Source organism: Anolis sagrei, chromosome 1 (assembly GCF_037176765.1).
Source record: "Anolis sagrei isolate rAnoSag1 chromosome 1, rAnoSag1.mat, whole genome shotgun sequence".
NCBI classification, from domain to species: Eukaryota; Metazoa; Chordata; class Lepidosauria; order Squamata; family Dactyloidae; genus Anolis; species Anolis sagrei.
Window position 1 is genome coordinate 176,735,107 of NC_090021.1, and position 14,086 is coordinate 176,749,192.

The window sequence follows — 14,086 nt, forward strand, 5'->3', positions numbered from 1 at the left end:
GTGCTGTTTGTCGACTGAAAGTCTTTTGGTTCCAGGCATCGTAATTGGTGCAGCCACCCACTTGGCTGAGCTGAGAGACATCCTATTGAGCCTTGTCCCCGAACTCCCAGCGGAGAAGACAAAGATATACCGGACGCTCTTGAAGCAGCTGAGGACTTTTGCTGGAGAACAGGTCCGGAATTTGGCTGTAAGTGTTCCACGTTATTATTTTTCCCAGAGTGCATTCCCTCCCTTCCGGATCTGCTATGGATTTTAAAAAATATGCTGAAAGATTCACCCAGATGCTATTTGTTCATCGTGTCACTTGCCCTGACAGAGCTACTCAGTATCTGTCTTGGGCTGCCTTCTTCCAATCCTGAAACTGTCCAAAGAATCACTGAAAGACAATGTGCGGCAATGACAGAGGGACCACAGGAGACAGCTGTCCATGAGAATCCTACTTTGCCTCCTATCATGCTCCCATGATCTTTCCCCAAACTATGCCATCAAAAACAACTGCTGACATAATGCTTACTTTAATTAAAGCCCAGGGCATAATGAGGAAGCCACTTGTGTATTTCAGTCCACCTGTCAGCACAAGTCAAAACTTCATGGCTCAATTATTGGATCTATGAAAACCAGAGATCTTATAACTTTCCTATTTTAAACTGCAGAAGGAAGTTTAACTTCCAATTATATTTTCAAAATGTTTAAATGTCCTGGGTTGGGCTCTAGTTGTCTACATTTCATAGCTCATTTCCATAATTAATATTTTAGCAATCTGCCAAAGAAAAAAGATGAATGACATGGACAAAGAAGGTATGGAGTACACCTATGAGATTCTTCTGTCCTTCTCCTCACTAACCTATATATCAGTGTATTGTCGAAGGCTTTCATGGCCGGAATCACTGGGTTGTTGTAGGTTTTCCGGGCTATATGGACCTCACTACCTCTGAGGATGCTTGCCATAGATGCAGGCGAAACGTCAGGAGAAAATGCCTCTAGAACATGGCCATATAGCCCGAAAAACCTACAACAACCCTATATATCAGTGGTTCTCAACCTGTGGGTCCCCAGGTGTTTTGGCCTACAATTCCAAGAAATCCCAGCCAATTTACCAGCTGTTAGGATTTCTGGGAGTTGAAGGCCAAAACATCTGGGACCCACAGGTTGAGAACCATTGCTATAGATCAGTGGTTCTCAACCTTGGGTCTTCAGATGTTTTTGGCCTACAACTCCCAGAAATCCCAGCCAGTTTACCAGCTGTTAAGGTTTCTGGGAGTTGAAGGCCAAAAACATCTGGGGACCCCAGGTTGAGAACCACTGCTATAGATCAGTGGTTCTCAACCTTGGGTCTTCAGATGTTTTTGGCCTACAACTCCCAGAAATCCCAGCCAGTTTACCAGTTGTTAAGGTTTCTGGGAGTTGAAGGCCAAAAACATCTGGGGACCCCAGGTTGAGAACCACTGCTATAGATGATGACATGTCAGAATGACAAAATGTGCAGGAAGACATCATACCACATTTAAGTGTGTTTTACTGGGAAACATAAGCCTTCTTCCAAAAACAGAGGAATCTGGATTGGAGAGATGCTGCTGAGTCTGTTTTGACTGAATGTTCATTGTAACTCTCGACCAGGGTGTGATCAGGTCACTTGTGACAGATCAGTTTCAATACATATCCTTTTACACACCATTTTTCCTATCCCTTGCTCAAACTTATTTAGTTTTTTTTGTGGGGGGGGGGGGGAATAAGTTTTATTTTGTTTTTAAAGAAGAAGAAAATAACACAAACAGTAAAATGGTGGGGAGGAAGATGAGGAACAAATATATTGTTGAACAGATCTGTGTTGTTTATTTGGTGAGATAGACATTAATTTGAAGATCTAGAAATCTTTAAACTTGTTTGGCTCTGTGATAGGATGGGTATACTGTAAATAAGTATCTTTCTTTGTCAGTCTTTAGGAGGACACATTGTAAGCAGAGGATCAGTCTGGGATCTGAACCCTGTTCTGGCAGCTGGGAACGCTGTTCTCAATCTGACATCAATAGGTAAGCGGCGTTGCTCCTCAACCTTGTTTACATTCCTGTATTAGAAGGAAAGGAAAATAATTACATTTATGATAGTATAGTCCAAGTAACAATAGGAGAGTAAACATTGACAGAGATTTATTGGATTGTCTCCTGCTACATTTTTTTTCTTTGATGGTAGAGATTAAAAATCTAGATCAGTAGAAACATGTGCCCCTAAGTACATTTTTTCCTTTTTAGATGGGATACGACAGATTCCTCTGAATGATGAATTCCTCACAAAAGTACCAGAGGCAGATCTCTCCCCAATGGAGGTCATCATTTCCGTTTTCATTCCATTCTCAAAGGAAGTAAGTGTGTGTGTGTATGTTTCCCTTCTCTTCTTCTCCCTAAGCAAACTACAATATACTTTTTTGTTATGGTATGATTTGTTGTCCAAAGGTTTTGTATCAAAATTGCTAACCAACCGTGCAAGCAATTAAAATAGGCAATACATATTTCCAAGCAGGTGTGTTAACCCACTGGAGATTAGGTCACATATACATTGTTTAGAGATACATAATTTGAAGGGAGTTCCAGATATGGATTTATTTATCTTCATCTTTGCTTGTTCATTAAATTTATACTTAGATAGCTAAGTTTAGGTAGCTCCCTCCCCGCATGACTTACAACTATTTCCATTCAAAAGAGAGAAGTTATGAGTAAATACAAGAAGCCTTTTACGTTTTTAAAAAGGAGAAAAACCTCTGCGATGATTAATGTTTATTTCTTCCTCTCGGGATGACATGGAGGAGTGATCCACTACGATTGGGTTTAACATCTGTGTACCAACTAAGTAAGGCAAGAACTCATGTTATTTTCAAATGTGATTCAGCAGGTGCCAGTGTATCCCAGATCCAGGATGAAATGAGCTCTGCAAAATGGGGACTGCATTGTAAACATGCAGGACTGCTGAAAAATGCCCCAAGGACGTGACTGGGCAGAAGAGGCTTTGGAGGGGTGGTGGCAAAACCATGAATAATTAAATTAATGGATGCCAAACCACAAATGTGGGTTCCACCTTTATTTGTATTTAGTGTGGCCCTTGAAGAAGGTCATCTTTGAAAAAGGCCAAAACATGTTACGTTTTTTAAATAAATAAGAAAACACAAATGATCATTGGGTCTGTGGTGAAGCTGGCTGGGAGTCAGCTGCATTAAGATCACTACGGACCAAAAAGTCATGTGTTCGAAGCCAGCCCGGGTTGGAGTGAACTTCCGACCAATTCTGTGTAGCTTGTTGTCGACCATTGCAACTCGAAAGACAGTTGCATCTGTCAAGTAGGAAATTTAGGTACCACTTATGTGGGGAGGCTAATTTAACTAATTTACGAGGCCATAAAAAATCTCCAACAAGCATGCGGGGAATGAGGAAGTATTTCATCAGTGTCACAGATGGACGGTGAAGCAGCAGCTCCCCTGGTGGCCAGAAAAAAAGTTGGAATATTAAATAGCCTCTGACTGACTGTCTATATGTGTTGTGTGTCTATGGCATTGAATGTATATGTACATTGTAATCTGCCCTGAGTCCCCTGCAGGGTGAAAAAGGCGGAATATAAATACTGTACATACATAAATAAATAATAAATAAATCTATCAGTACATGAAGCTCAATTTCCTTTCTCACTTTAAAAAATAAAATCCATAAAAATACAGATAGTTCATATAGCAATAATAGTTTGTAGTTAACAACAATATTATGTTACCAGTGCCCCACAACACTGAATAGAGAGAAAATAAAGAGAACCAATAGTAAAAGAGACAACATCAATATTCTTCTCACAGAAACACAGAGGAAATCAAAGGTAAAAACAGAAGAAACTGGAGATGTGCCTGAAGACACTCAAAATATGGTTTTTTAAGATTAGTTTTAAAAAGCCAATGTGTTTAACCTTTTTATGCTACCAGGGCTTTTCTGGTGGGCTATAGAAAATCATAAAGTCTACAGCTCTGAAAGAGGTCTTGGGAGTATACACAAGTCAAAAAGCATTGGGCTTCTTGACCAATAGAATTTGCTTAGAATTGTCAGACATGCCTACAGTTTTACTTTGGATTTCATTACATGTTCTCCATTTTCTTCTTCCTTTGCCATCAAATAATACAACAATATGCATCTGACTACTTTTGGCTCTCAGCTAGTTTCAAATCTCATACGGCCACACCACAGGCATCCATTTGTCACCTCTCACCAATGGGTCATGTACAATAGGGTGGCTTATGCAAAACAGGAATGAATATTCTTTGGATGGTTGTATAGCAGAAAATTTCAGCAAGTGGTACTTTGTTGTGCTGGCTGCAAATGATGAAATATTACATCTACTACATCTGTCATGCCTCCTGCATTTTCTGCAAAACCTATTATTTAACCTAGCGGTTTTCTCCTCTTTCAAATCCTTTGCCTAACAAGGAACTAGTTTAAACATTAACCATTAGAAGGCATATGTGACTAGCTCCTTTGTCGTCATGCTATTTCTAGGATTATGCTTCCAAAACGCATGTGTGAACTGGCTGTGGCTTCAGTGTCTCCAACTAGAAACACCTTCTAAGATTGGGTTGTTGTAGGTTTTTTGGGCTATATGGCCATGTTCTAGAGGCATTCTCTCCTGACATTTCATCTTCATCTATGGCAAGCATCCTTCTACATTGGAAAAGGGCACACTAACCCTAGGCTGTGCTGCTTTTCGGTGGAAAAGGAAATCAGCAATACAGTTCTCCTATGAAAAATAAAACCATTTTCTTCTTTCCTCTGCCAGGATGAATTTATCTCAGCTTTCCGACAGGCTGAGCGTCGGAAAAATGCCTTGTCGGTGACAAATTCTTCTATGAAGGTCCTCTTCCAGCCAGGCACTGATGTCATTGAAGACCTGGCTATTTTTTATGGAGGCATTAGTGGTACAACTGTGAGTGCAAAAAATTCCTGCCTGCAACTCATTGGAAGGTATGGAAACGTTAATTTTCATTAAGGCAAAGCTGGTTCCATTAAGGCAAGGCAACATCAAGCAAAGTCCCAGTTCTGGTCAGGCCAAGGCGAGGGTTAGTTTCATGGACAACCTCACTGGCAGATGCTCAAGTTTGCCACAAATAAGGACAACATTCTTATGGAGCGTGTCTGTAGCAACAAGACATTTTTAGGCCAGATGGCATGATTCCAGCACATCCTTTTGGAAAAGCATATTCCTATCTCATCCACCCTACCTTTATCTACACTACTAATAAGTGTCTTTCACAATATCCTATGTCCCCCCAGAAACTGGAATGACCAGTTCCTTGATGAAGCTTGCAGGCTAATTCTTGAAGAAGTTGTTGTGTCTCCTTCGGCACCAGGCGGGAAAGTGGAATATCGGCGCTCGCTGCTTGTCAGCTTCTTCTTCAGGTTCTACTTGGAAGTGCTGCACTGTTTAAAAATGATGGTAAGGAGAATGCTACCCTCCTCGGTACATGTTCACTTCATGATCTTCCTTTCTCAGTTTCTAGAACTGGAAATTAGCCATCCTAAATTCTTCAGGGATCTGTGTACTATAGTTATAGAGACATGGAGGACTTGGCAAATTGTGACTATTCAGTTGCTTCTGGTGAGAAGGCTGAGAGATGCTGTTGAGTGAGAAGTGATTTTGAGTTAAAGATAATTATAACAATATTCTGACTATTAGGGGAAATATCCTCCAGAGCTCCCATCAGCCCAAGTCAACATGGCCATTGACCAGGATTTATGGGAATTGACTGTAGCCCAAATCATCTGGAGGACACCAAATTGGGGAAGGCCATGCTAAACCATATTTCAGCATCTTAAGAACTAAATGGCTTTTCCCTGGGCTCATAGGTTTCCCACTCCCCTCTTCTTGTAGTGGGGCAGAAAGGAGGATATTGACCTTCCCATTTTTGTTTTAGATAACTGCAACTTGCTGTGTTGCCCTATTCCAAAGATACCTTGGTTTATCTTACTGATGAATAATGGAAGTAAAGCAACTTCAGACACAATTGATGGAGTTGCCATCTATTTGAGAACTCTAGTTTCAATAAACTACAATTAGGAGTAGTTCTGGTTTTTAACTTGTGGGCCTGTGGGACCACCAATGGGTTGTGAGGACAAAAATCTGGTCCACGAGCCTCCTTCCTCTTCATTTATTTTATTTATTTTATTTTATTTCTGCACCTGTTGTGCCGCCTGCCACTCCTTCCATGCCACTGACTATGGCATATGTTCTGTATCAGAAATTAGAGCTGATGTGGTCTATCCAATTCAATTTTCTGAATCAGCACCCCAAACTGAAACTACAATTGATCAAAAACTGATTCATAACCCTTTTGGTACTAATGTTGGAGAGTGGTCCCTGATCAAGTGGATCCTAGTCAAAGTGTCCCTGATCCGTGGTCAAAAAAAGGTTGGAAACCACCGTTCCAAATTGTGTCTAATCTAAATTAGAAGTGAAAGTCTCTGAGAAAACCTTCACTCATGCCACACTGAGAAGTTGAGGAAAGGGAGAAGCTGCAAGTCAATGTAGAAAGTTTAGACTTTTTCTCATAATGCGAAACTATAATGTATTGTGTGCATATGAATGAGGCCATTCTGGTTTGAGAAATGTGACTGTTCCTCACAAAAGTCAATGTTCAAAATATTGTTCTATCAAATGTTGTTGAAATATAAATGTTGGAAGAATGAATTCTTAAATTACCTTCTTACAGTATCCCTTCCAATATCCTGACTTGCCAAAGGAATACATGAGTGCCTTAAGCGAGTTCAAAGAGAAGCCACCGCAAGGCAAGCAAATATACCAGGTCAGTGGAGTTTGTTTCGTAACAAGTAAGAATGGTGTCGGCTATCTTTATAGCATTTAAATTAGTACCCTTTATATTATGTTGTATTGTCCTTCTCTAATACTAATACAATGGCAGGAAAAGGTTTGTGGGTCCTAATGTTAAATGTGAATTCCATATTTTATTTTATTTTTGGATGATAGCCTTTGGAAATTAAAATCAATGCTTTTCTAAATGTCCAACAGAACTTATCGTTACCTATTCTGAGTCATGTGATATAAAACTGCATACAAACTATGAGCACATGAGAGTCAGAATAAGTGCAAAATTATGTACGTTTCAGATTGTATCAGTGTAATGAAAGGAAGTAGAAATGGATGCTTAAATTCTGGTGAGAAGGCTGAGTGATGGTGTTGAGTGAGAAGGCAGGAACAAGGCACACCTAAAAACTTTCAGGCCATCAAATGCTAATCAAGGTGGCCAATTGAAACATTCCCACCTAGCTCCAACAGATAAGAGTTCTCCCTCCCACCTTGGACCTTCCACAGATATATAAACCCAATTTTCCTAGTTTCCAACAAACCTCACAATGTCTGAGGATGCTTGCCACAGATGCAGGCGAAACATCAGGAGAGAATGCTTCTAGAGCATGGCCATGCAGCCTGAAAAACCTACAACAACCCAGTGATTCCAGCCATGAAAGCCTTTGACAATACAAAAAAAATTATGCTAACCAACCTCGGGATGGGAATGTGATTGTTTGCTGGATGGTTTGCCATTATTCCTAAACATACAAACAGATCTATTGAAGAATGAATGCAGAAAAAGAAATTCTATGTTGTAGAATAGCCTAGAAAAAAGTCTAGGCTGAAACTGTATCATGTTATGATAGGATCTCAAATTAGTTGTGTAAGCTAAGAAACTTTCAAATGTTTCAAAACTGATATGAGAGAAAGAGTTACAGGACAGAAGTCATTGCTACTCAAGGAAGTGCCACTAGATGGGTACTAATTTAAAAAAATAGGAGCTCAGGTACAGTACTCGGATTGATCCGTAGAGAATTTGACCCAAGTTTTTTTGGTTGATTTTTTAAACTAAAGTTTCTGGACTTATACATGAGTATATAGAGTACATTTTCTTCACCCCTGTACAGGATATGATGGGAAATCATTTCTGATTTTATTTGTCGTTTACAAGTGAAAAAAGAGGGATTTGTTAACATTACCGGCTAGCTGAAGATAGCTGTGATTCAGATCCTCTGATATCCACCTGTCTAATATATGTTTTGTATATTTGTGCATTTAAGATTACATTTATAAATCACAAAGGCTTCCAAAATGGACTACTTTTTAAAAACAACAACATAAAATCTAAAAATCCCTAAATTAAACAAAATATGCCATTCCTCCTTGCACTGGAGATTACTGGTGAAGTGTGTGTTGAAATGTCTGTCTGTTGCACCCTGCTTGACAAGAGAGCATCCCCTGTTATTTGTAGTTGCAGATGCTCAGAAAAGTTTAATTTGAAAACTTTTATGATCATAACAGTAGTACCATGATAATAAATGTATAGGATTTGTGAATATAAATCGGTTATGGATCCATAGCAGCCACTATCTTTGAAATTCAAACTCCCAGTGATATAGAATGGTTTTTAAGTGCATCAGAGTATTTATAAGACAATGGTCCCATACTAGAGAACTATTACTGGAAACACCTTGCCTTGTGTCCACATCAATTGGGCCTATGAAAATGGAAATCCCAGGACTGATTGACTTCCTACTGTGTCACAGGATGTAAACCCTTATCAGCTTCCTCAGGACCCAGTTGGGCGTCCTATCATGCACAAGTCTGGTATTAAACATACCACTGGTGAAGCTGTCTATGTCGATGATATTGCTCCAGCAGATGGACAGCTCTACATGGCGGTGGTCACCAGCACACGAGCACACGCAAAGATACTGTAAGTATTTAAAGGGAACAATTTTTTTGAGTTTGTAGATAAAAAGAAGGAAGAACCAACTCGGTTTTAAATTAGGCCCCTTCCACACAGCTGAATAAAATCCTGTATTTTCTGCTTTGAACGGGAATATATGGCAGTGTGGACTCAGATAACCCAGTTCAAAGCAGATATTGTGGGATCTTCTGCCTTGGTATTCTGGGTTATATGTCTGTGTGGAAGGAAGGTTCCTAAGATTACAATGCAATTTGGAGGTACCCAGTGGGTTTATTAAGTGCATCTGGTCCATAAGACTTCTGTATGGACTGGCAGTTGGGTGACAGAGATGTTTAAAAGTTGAAAGTGGAAGACCATGAATCAGCTGAGAAATATGGATCAGTTAGACTTAGTTCCATCTACACTGCTTATAATGCAGTTTGAAATTGCATTCTACAGCAGTGCAGATGGAGCCTTACAGTTTATTAGAAAGGTGCAAGGGGTGAAGAAAGTCAGTTAAGGACAGAAATAAATTAGATTCAGAACAGTTGGGTTCAGCTAGGATTATGAGAAAAACATGAAAGAATAAGTGAGATTTTATTTATTTATTTATTTGCCGTATTTGTATACTGCCCTTCTCAACCCCAAAAGGGACTCAGGGTGGAATCAGTTTGGATTGTGACGTGTTAAATAACTACCATTAAGAACTAAGTCTTGAAATTCTGTAAACAAGTAATCTTTAGCTGTATATTGAACTTGTGTTTGATACTAGGCCCTACCTAGTGAAATTCCCTGTGTTTTTAATGTTTGATTTTATATTGTTGTGTTGTGTATTATTTTGATTTTGCATTTTGTGTATTTTGCTCATTTTATTGTGTTTTGTGTTATATTGCTTGTATTGTATCGATGAGCGAGTCCCCCCTGGGGGAGATGGAGCGGGGTATAAATAAAGTTTTATTATTATTATTATTATTATTATTATTATTCATTTTTATTATACACACGTGCCTCTGGGACCACTACAGTAGTGCTATTAGCATGCTTGTGATGGCAGCATTAATTCAAGGGCAGTGGTGCCCAGAAATGATACTATTAAAATACAGTGTCACACAGGAACCACAAAGATTTCTCAAAGGCCCTCACATGTGGATCCATAGCAAGAGGGATAATTAAAAGTCCTCACATTTGGTGGCAGTGATGAGATAGTTGGAGCTATGGCACTCAAAATGGCATCATTTTGTAGTGTGAACACCCTTGCTGCTGTAAAATTTGAAACCAAACAACTTGTTTAGATTCATGGTGTCTACTTGTTTAATGTTGTCCTATTCGTTGGCAATTTCAGCCTCAAATTACCTATTTCTAATTGCAGGACTATGCATTTCATCTAATCATTCCCATCCATTACCGAATAGGAGAGTTTGCTTTATTTTTTGTCCTTTCCATTTTAAACAATAAGCAGGCACATATATTCACCAATTTATCCAACCCTTAGAACCCTTTTTAATGCCCTTTACTTTTTCAGATCTATTGATGTATCAAATGCTTTGGAAGAGCCGGGGGTAGTTGCTGTGGTAACAGCCGATGATATCCCAGGAGAAAATGGTGCTAAAGATGAGAAAGTGTTTGCTGAAGATGAGGTACATCTTCATTTAGGCTTTTTGTCCAATTTGCAAAAATCCTCCCCTGAGTTCAGATAGAAAAGTATGGAATTGTCTCTTAAATCTATTTTTTTTTCTCTGTCAGAGATTCATATTCCTGATTATTCTGTTTAACTGATTTCAATTAAACCAGCAGAACTCAATGTTTGGGAGGAACAAGCTAACCAGTTCCATAGAAGGAAAATAATCACTTGTTGTAGCTGCTTGTACCATCACTGCAGGTCTTTGCTGTGAAATGTTGAAGGGCTCCATTTAACACTGCATGAGCCGGTTTCCACCTTGTGTCTACTGCTTCACAGAGGAGAGTTCCTCTAAATGTATAGCCAAGACCAAATCTGGTTTAAAGAGCAAGAACTGTGAACAAGGGAAGGCAGAAGAGGTCTCAAAATTGCCCTTAACTTGGGCAACAGACAGATCGACTGATCAAAATTCTTTCTGTGGCATTCTCTAAATTATAGCAAAGACCTAGCAAAAAACATCATTACAAATCATTAATCTATATTATTTAAATGAGTACCCTGAATGAGGAGCCCCTGGTGGTGCAGTGGGTTAATCCCTTGAGCTGCTGAACTTGCAGATCGAAAGGTCACAGGTTTGAATTCAGGGAGCAGAGTGAGCTCCCGCTGTTAAGCCCCAGCTTCTGCCAACCTAGCAGTTTGAAAACATGCAAACGTGAGCATATCAATAAGTACCGCTCCAGTGGGAAGGTAACAGTGCTCCATGCAGTCATGCCAGACACATGACCTTGGAGGTGTCTATGGACAACGCCGGCTCTTCGGCTTAGAAATGGAGATGAGTACCAACCCCCAGAGTCAGACATGACTGGACTTGATGCCAGGGGAAAACCTTTACCTTTACCTACCCTAAATGATGTGTATAATATAATCTCTTCTCTTTGTGTATGGTGCAATTCATCTCTTTTGGTATTTCTATCGCAGCCCTCATGCATAGCTGTCATCGCCTGACCTCTCCTAATCTTTTCATTGTAAAATGCACCAGAGACATTCCAAGAAGAGATACAAGAAAATTTCAAAACACAATTTGGAAATGATCATAGGATAATGTTGACTGGGCTGCCTCAAAATCACGCTATTACCATGCTGTATAATATATAATGTTCGGGCTGAAATGGGCGGGATAAAAATGACATAAATAATATAAATAAATAAATAAAGCCACTCAATTTCATGTTGTTTGGTTCTTATGTAGGTGATCTACATTGGAGACATTATCTGTGGTATAGTTGCAGAGACCTATGAATGTGCAAAGAATGCAAGAAGCAAAGTGAAGATAGAGTATGAAGATCTGGAACTGATTCTGACCATTGAGGTAAAACCCAGTGTGTGTTTGTGAAGATTTGTGGTATTACTTTTGCATTCTGCCTGCCTTAGCCAGTGGTGAAAATAAGGTGAACCTTTCAAATTCAGAACAAGGGCAAATCTAGTCTGCTATTCTTGATAGTGACCAGCCAGATTCTTTTCATTTAACTGAAAAGTCCTCCAATAAGACATGAAAGCAATAGGCCTCCACTGTGTTTGGCCTTTCCAGCAACTGATTCCATATACCCACTATATTTGGCGATCATGACCTCAATAAATGTGCCTAATTCACTTTTGGAGACACCCCAGCCTGTAGCCACCATTTTATCTTATGGCTGTGGTTCGAAAATTAGCTGAGGTTTTTGATTGGCGTTATATTGCTGATTATTTTCTGCAGATTCACCTATTAAAAGGAGAAACAAAATATGTCCCTATCAAACCTCTACAAATTACGCATAGTGTTTTAGAAATCTGCTGTCTTTCAAACCTAACTTCCCTCCTTCTAGAAAAGTGCTAACACTTCCACACAAGGAAACTGTTGTTATCTCTTGTTTGTTTCCATTGCCCCTTTTCCTCCTCTCCAACAGAGGGAAAAATTCTACAGCTATGTACAAAATCACATCGCAAGCACAAGGAAATGAAATATTTAGGTTTTGTTGGACCAGCAGGCTCATCAGCAAGGTTCTTCAAGCTAGCCACACCTTGAGATAAATTTAATTTAGGACCTCATCAGATGGAGGTCCAGAAGCCAGGCGACAATGTGAGCAGCACCCAGCTTTGACCTCTTCCCATGGTTGGTTGTGAGCTGCCATCCCGTGACGTTTCCCGGTTGTCCCCGACTTCTTCCTGTGCTGCCCCCAGCTTCTCCAATGAAGATACTAGTCACCTATAGTCTCAGGACTCCCTCTTAGCAAGCCACCAGCATGCTGTCAGGACTGAGCCCAATGGAGCCCCACTGGAAGTACCCCTGCATCATATGATGGGCTTCAACAGATTCTGTCCTGGTAGCATGCCAGCAGAACACTAGGATGGGAAAACACACATCCTAGCCAACACGTATTTTGGTGTCCCAGATGTTGGCCCAGTTTCTGGGTACCTGCTGCTATAATTCCTAGAAATTGCACTGAATTTCCCCTTTTGGCTCTAGATTTTGAGATACGGAACATATGCCATATACGAGTCTTCATCTGCTTGCCCATAAAAAATCATGATAACCATATCTAAGAAACTAAGCTGATGTGGTCTATCCAATGCAGTTTTCTAAACCAATACCCCCAAATAACTACAGGAACAGGCCTAAAAACCAAGGCACTAAGTTTTGTTTTGCTTTTTGGTTGGACTGTGAGTGTAATCATTTGAAATCAGAGAATGCAAAAGTTACATCTTCGTACAAACAAGTCAACTGCTATATTAACTCATAACCTGTAGGGGTTTCATTCCAACAAAGTAACTTTTAAAAATTATGCTCATGCCTTGTACACTTTACAGGATTCAGTGCACAGGAAAAGAGCATATTGTCCAGCTCATGTTAGGCAATGAGCTTGGTGAAGACATAGTGGTGAAGACAGAGCTCAACTGTGGTCATAACAGCCTTTTAGGTACTGTTCCATTATCCCAGCGGAGGCCACAAAGGGGTGCTAGAGAGAGAAGGATAGTGTATTTTGCAGGGGTGGGGGAGCTGAAAGAGAAAAACAATTTCCCTCATTTTCACTAGTTATTTCCCCCTCCCAACTTCCAATGTTATAAACAAAGGTTGTTTCCATGACAGGGATATGGGTGGGGGGAATAACAGAAAAACAGGAGGAAATGGTTTTCCTCCTTCAACTCACCCTCCGCCTCCATAAAATGGACTATTCTTCTCTCTCTAGCTCCCCCTTGTGGCCTCCACCCAGATAATGGAACAGCACCACATTTGATATATGTTATTCTATTCCCCTCTTATAGGAGGCAATACAGCATAATTCATTCCTGTCAAACGAAAAGAAAATAGAAAAAGGAAATATTGAAGAAGCCTTTGAGACAGTTGACAAAATCCTGGAAGGTAAGCCACCACCAACCCTGGATGCAATCCTACTGCAAGGTAGATTCATGAAATGATACACCTGTCACTGAAATGTAGCACTAAAAAGCTTCTTTTTGAAGACCAGAAAAATTCCCTTAGATGAAAACAATAGCATTGGATATTGTTGTACATCAGATTTAAGAAAATCCTTGCTATATAAATCTTTCCTTTCTCTGAAGAAGTGTTTATTCCTGAATTTGGATTGTTCTTGGGTGTTCTAAATATAGTTTCTTCACCATGGTCTGTGAAATATGCACCTGTGGTATTTCCTGCATCCACACGGCTGTTCAGTCTGCATACTTTGGTCCTT

The 14,086-nt window shown here is 39.9% G+C and overlaps 1 protein-coding gene across 1 annotated transcript in view; it reads left to right on the forward strand.

Annotated features, from left to right (window-relative positions):
* LOC137097485 (aldehyde oxidase 3-like) overlaps window positions 1–14,086 on the forward strand; it is a 51,349-nt gene that overhangs the window by 12,123 nt on the left and 25,140 nt on the right. Inside the window, exons 11-20 of the mRNA XM_067470596.1 lie at window positions 36–187; window positions 1,937–2,030; window positions 2,250–2,359; window positions 4,801–4,985; window positions 5,295–5,457; window positions 6,731–6,823; window positions 8,595–8,764; window positions 10,260–10,374; window positions 11,605–11,724; window positions 13,659–13,755. Coding sequence (XP_067326697.1) covers window positions 36–187; window positions 1,937–2,030; window positions 2,250–2,359; window positions 4,801–4,985; window positions 5,295–5,457; window positions 6,731–6,823; window positions 8,595–8,764; window positions 10,260–10,374; window positions 11,605–11,724; window positions 13,659–13,755 — 1,299 coding nt within the window. The remainder of the gene's footprint in view (window positions 1–35; window positions 188–1,936; window positions 2,031–2,249; window positions 2,360–4,800; window positions 4,986–5,294; window positions 5,458–6,730; window positions 6,824–8,594; window positions 8,765–10,259; window positions 10,375–11,604; window positions 11,725–13,658; window positions 13,756–14,086) is intronic.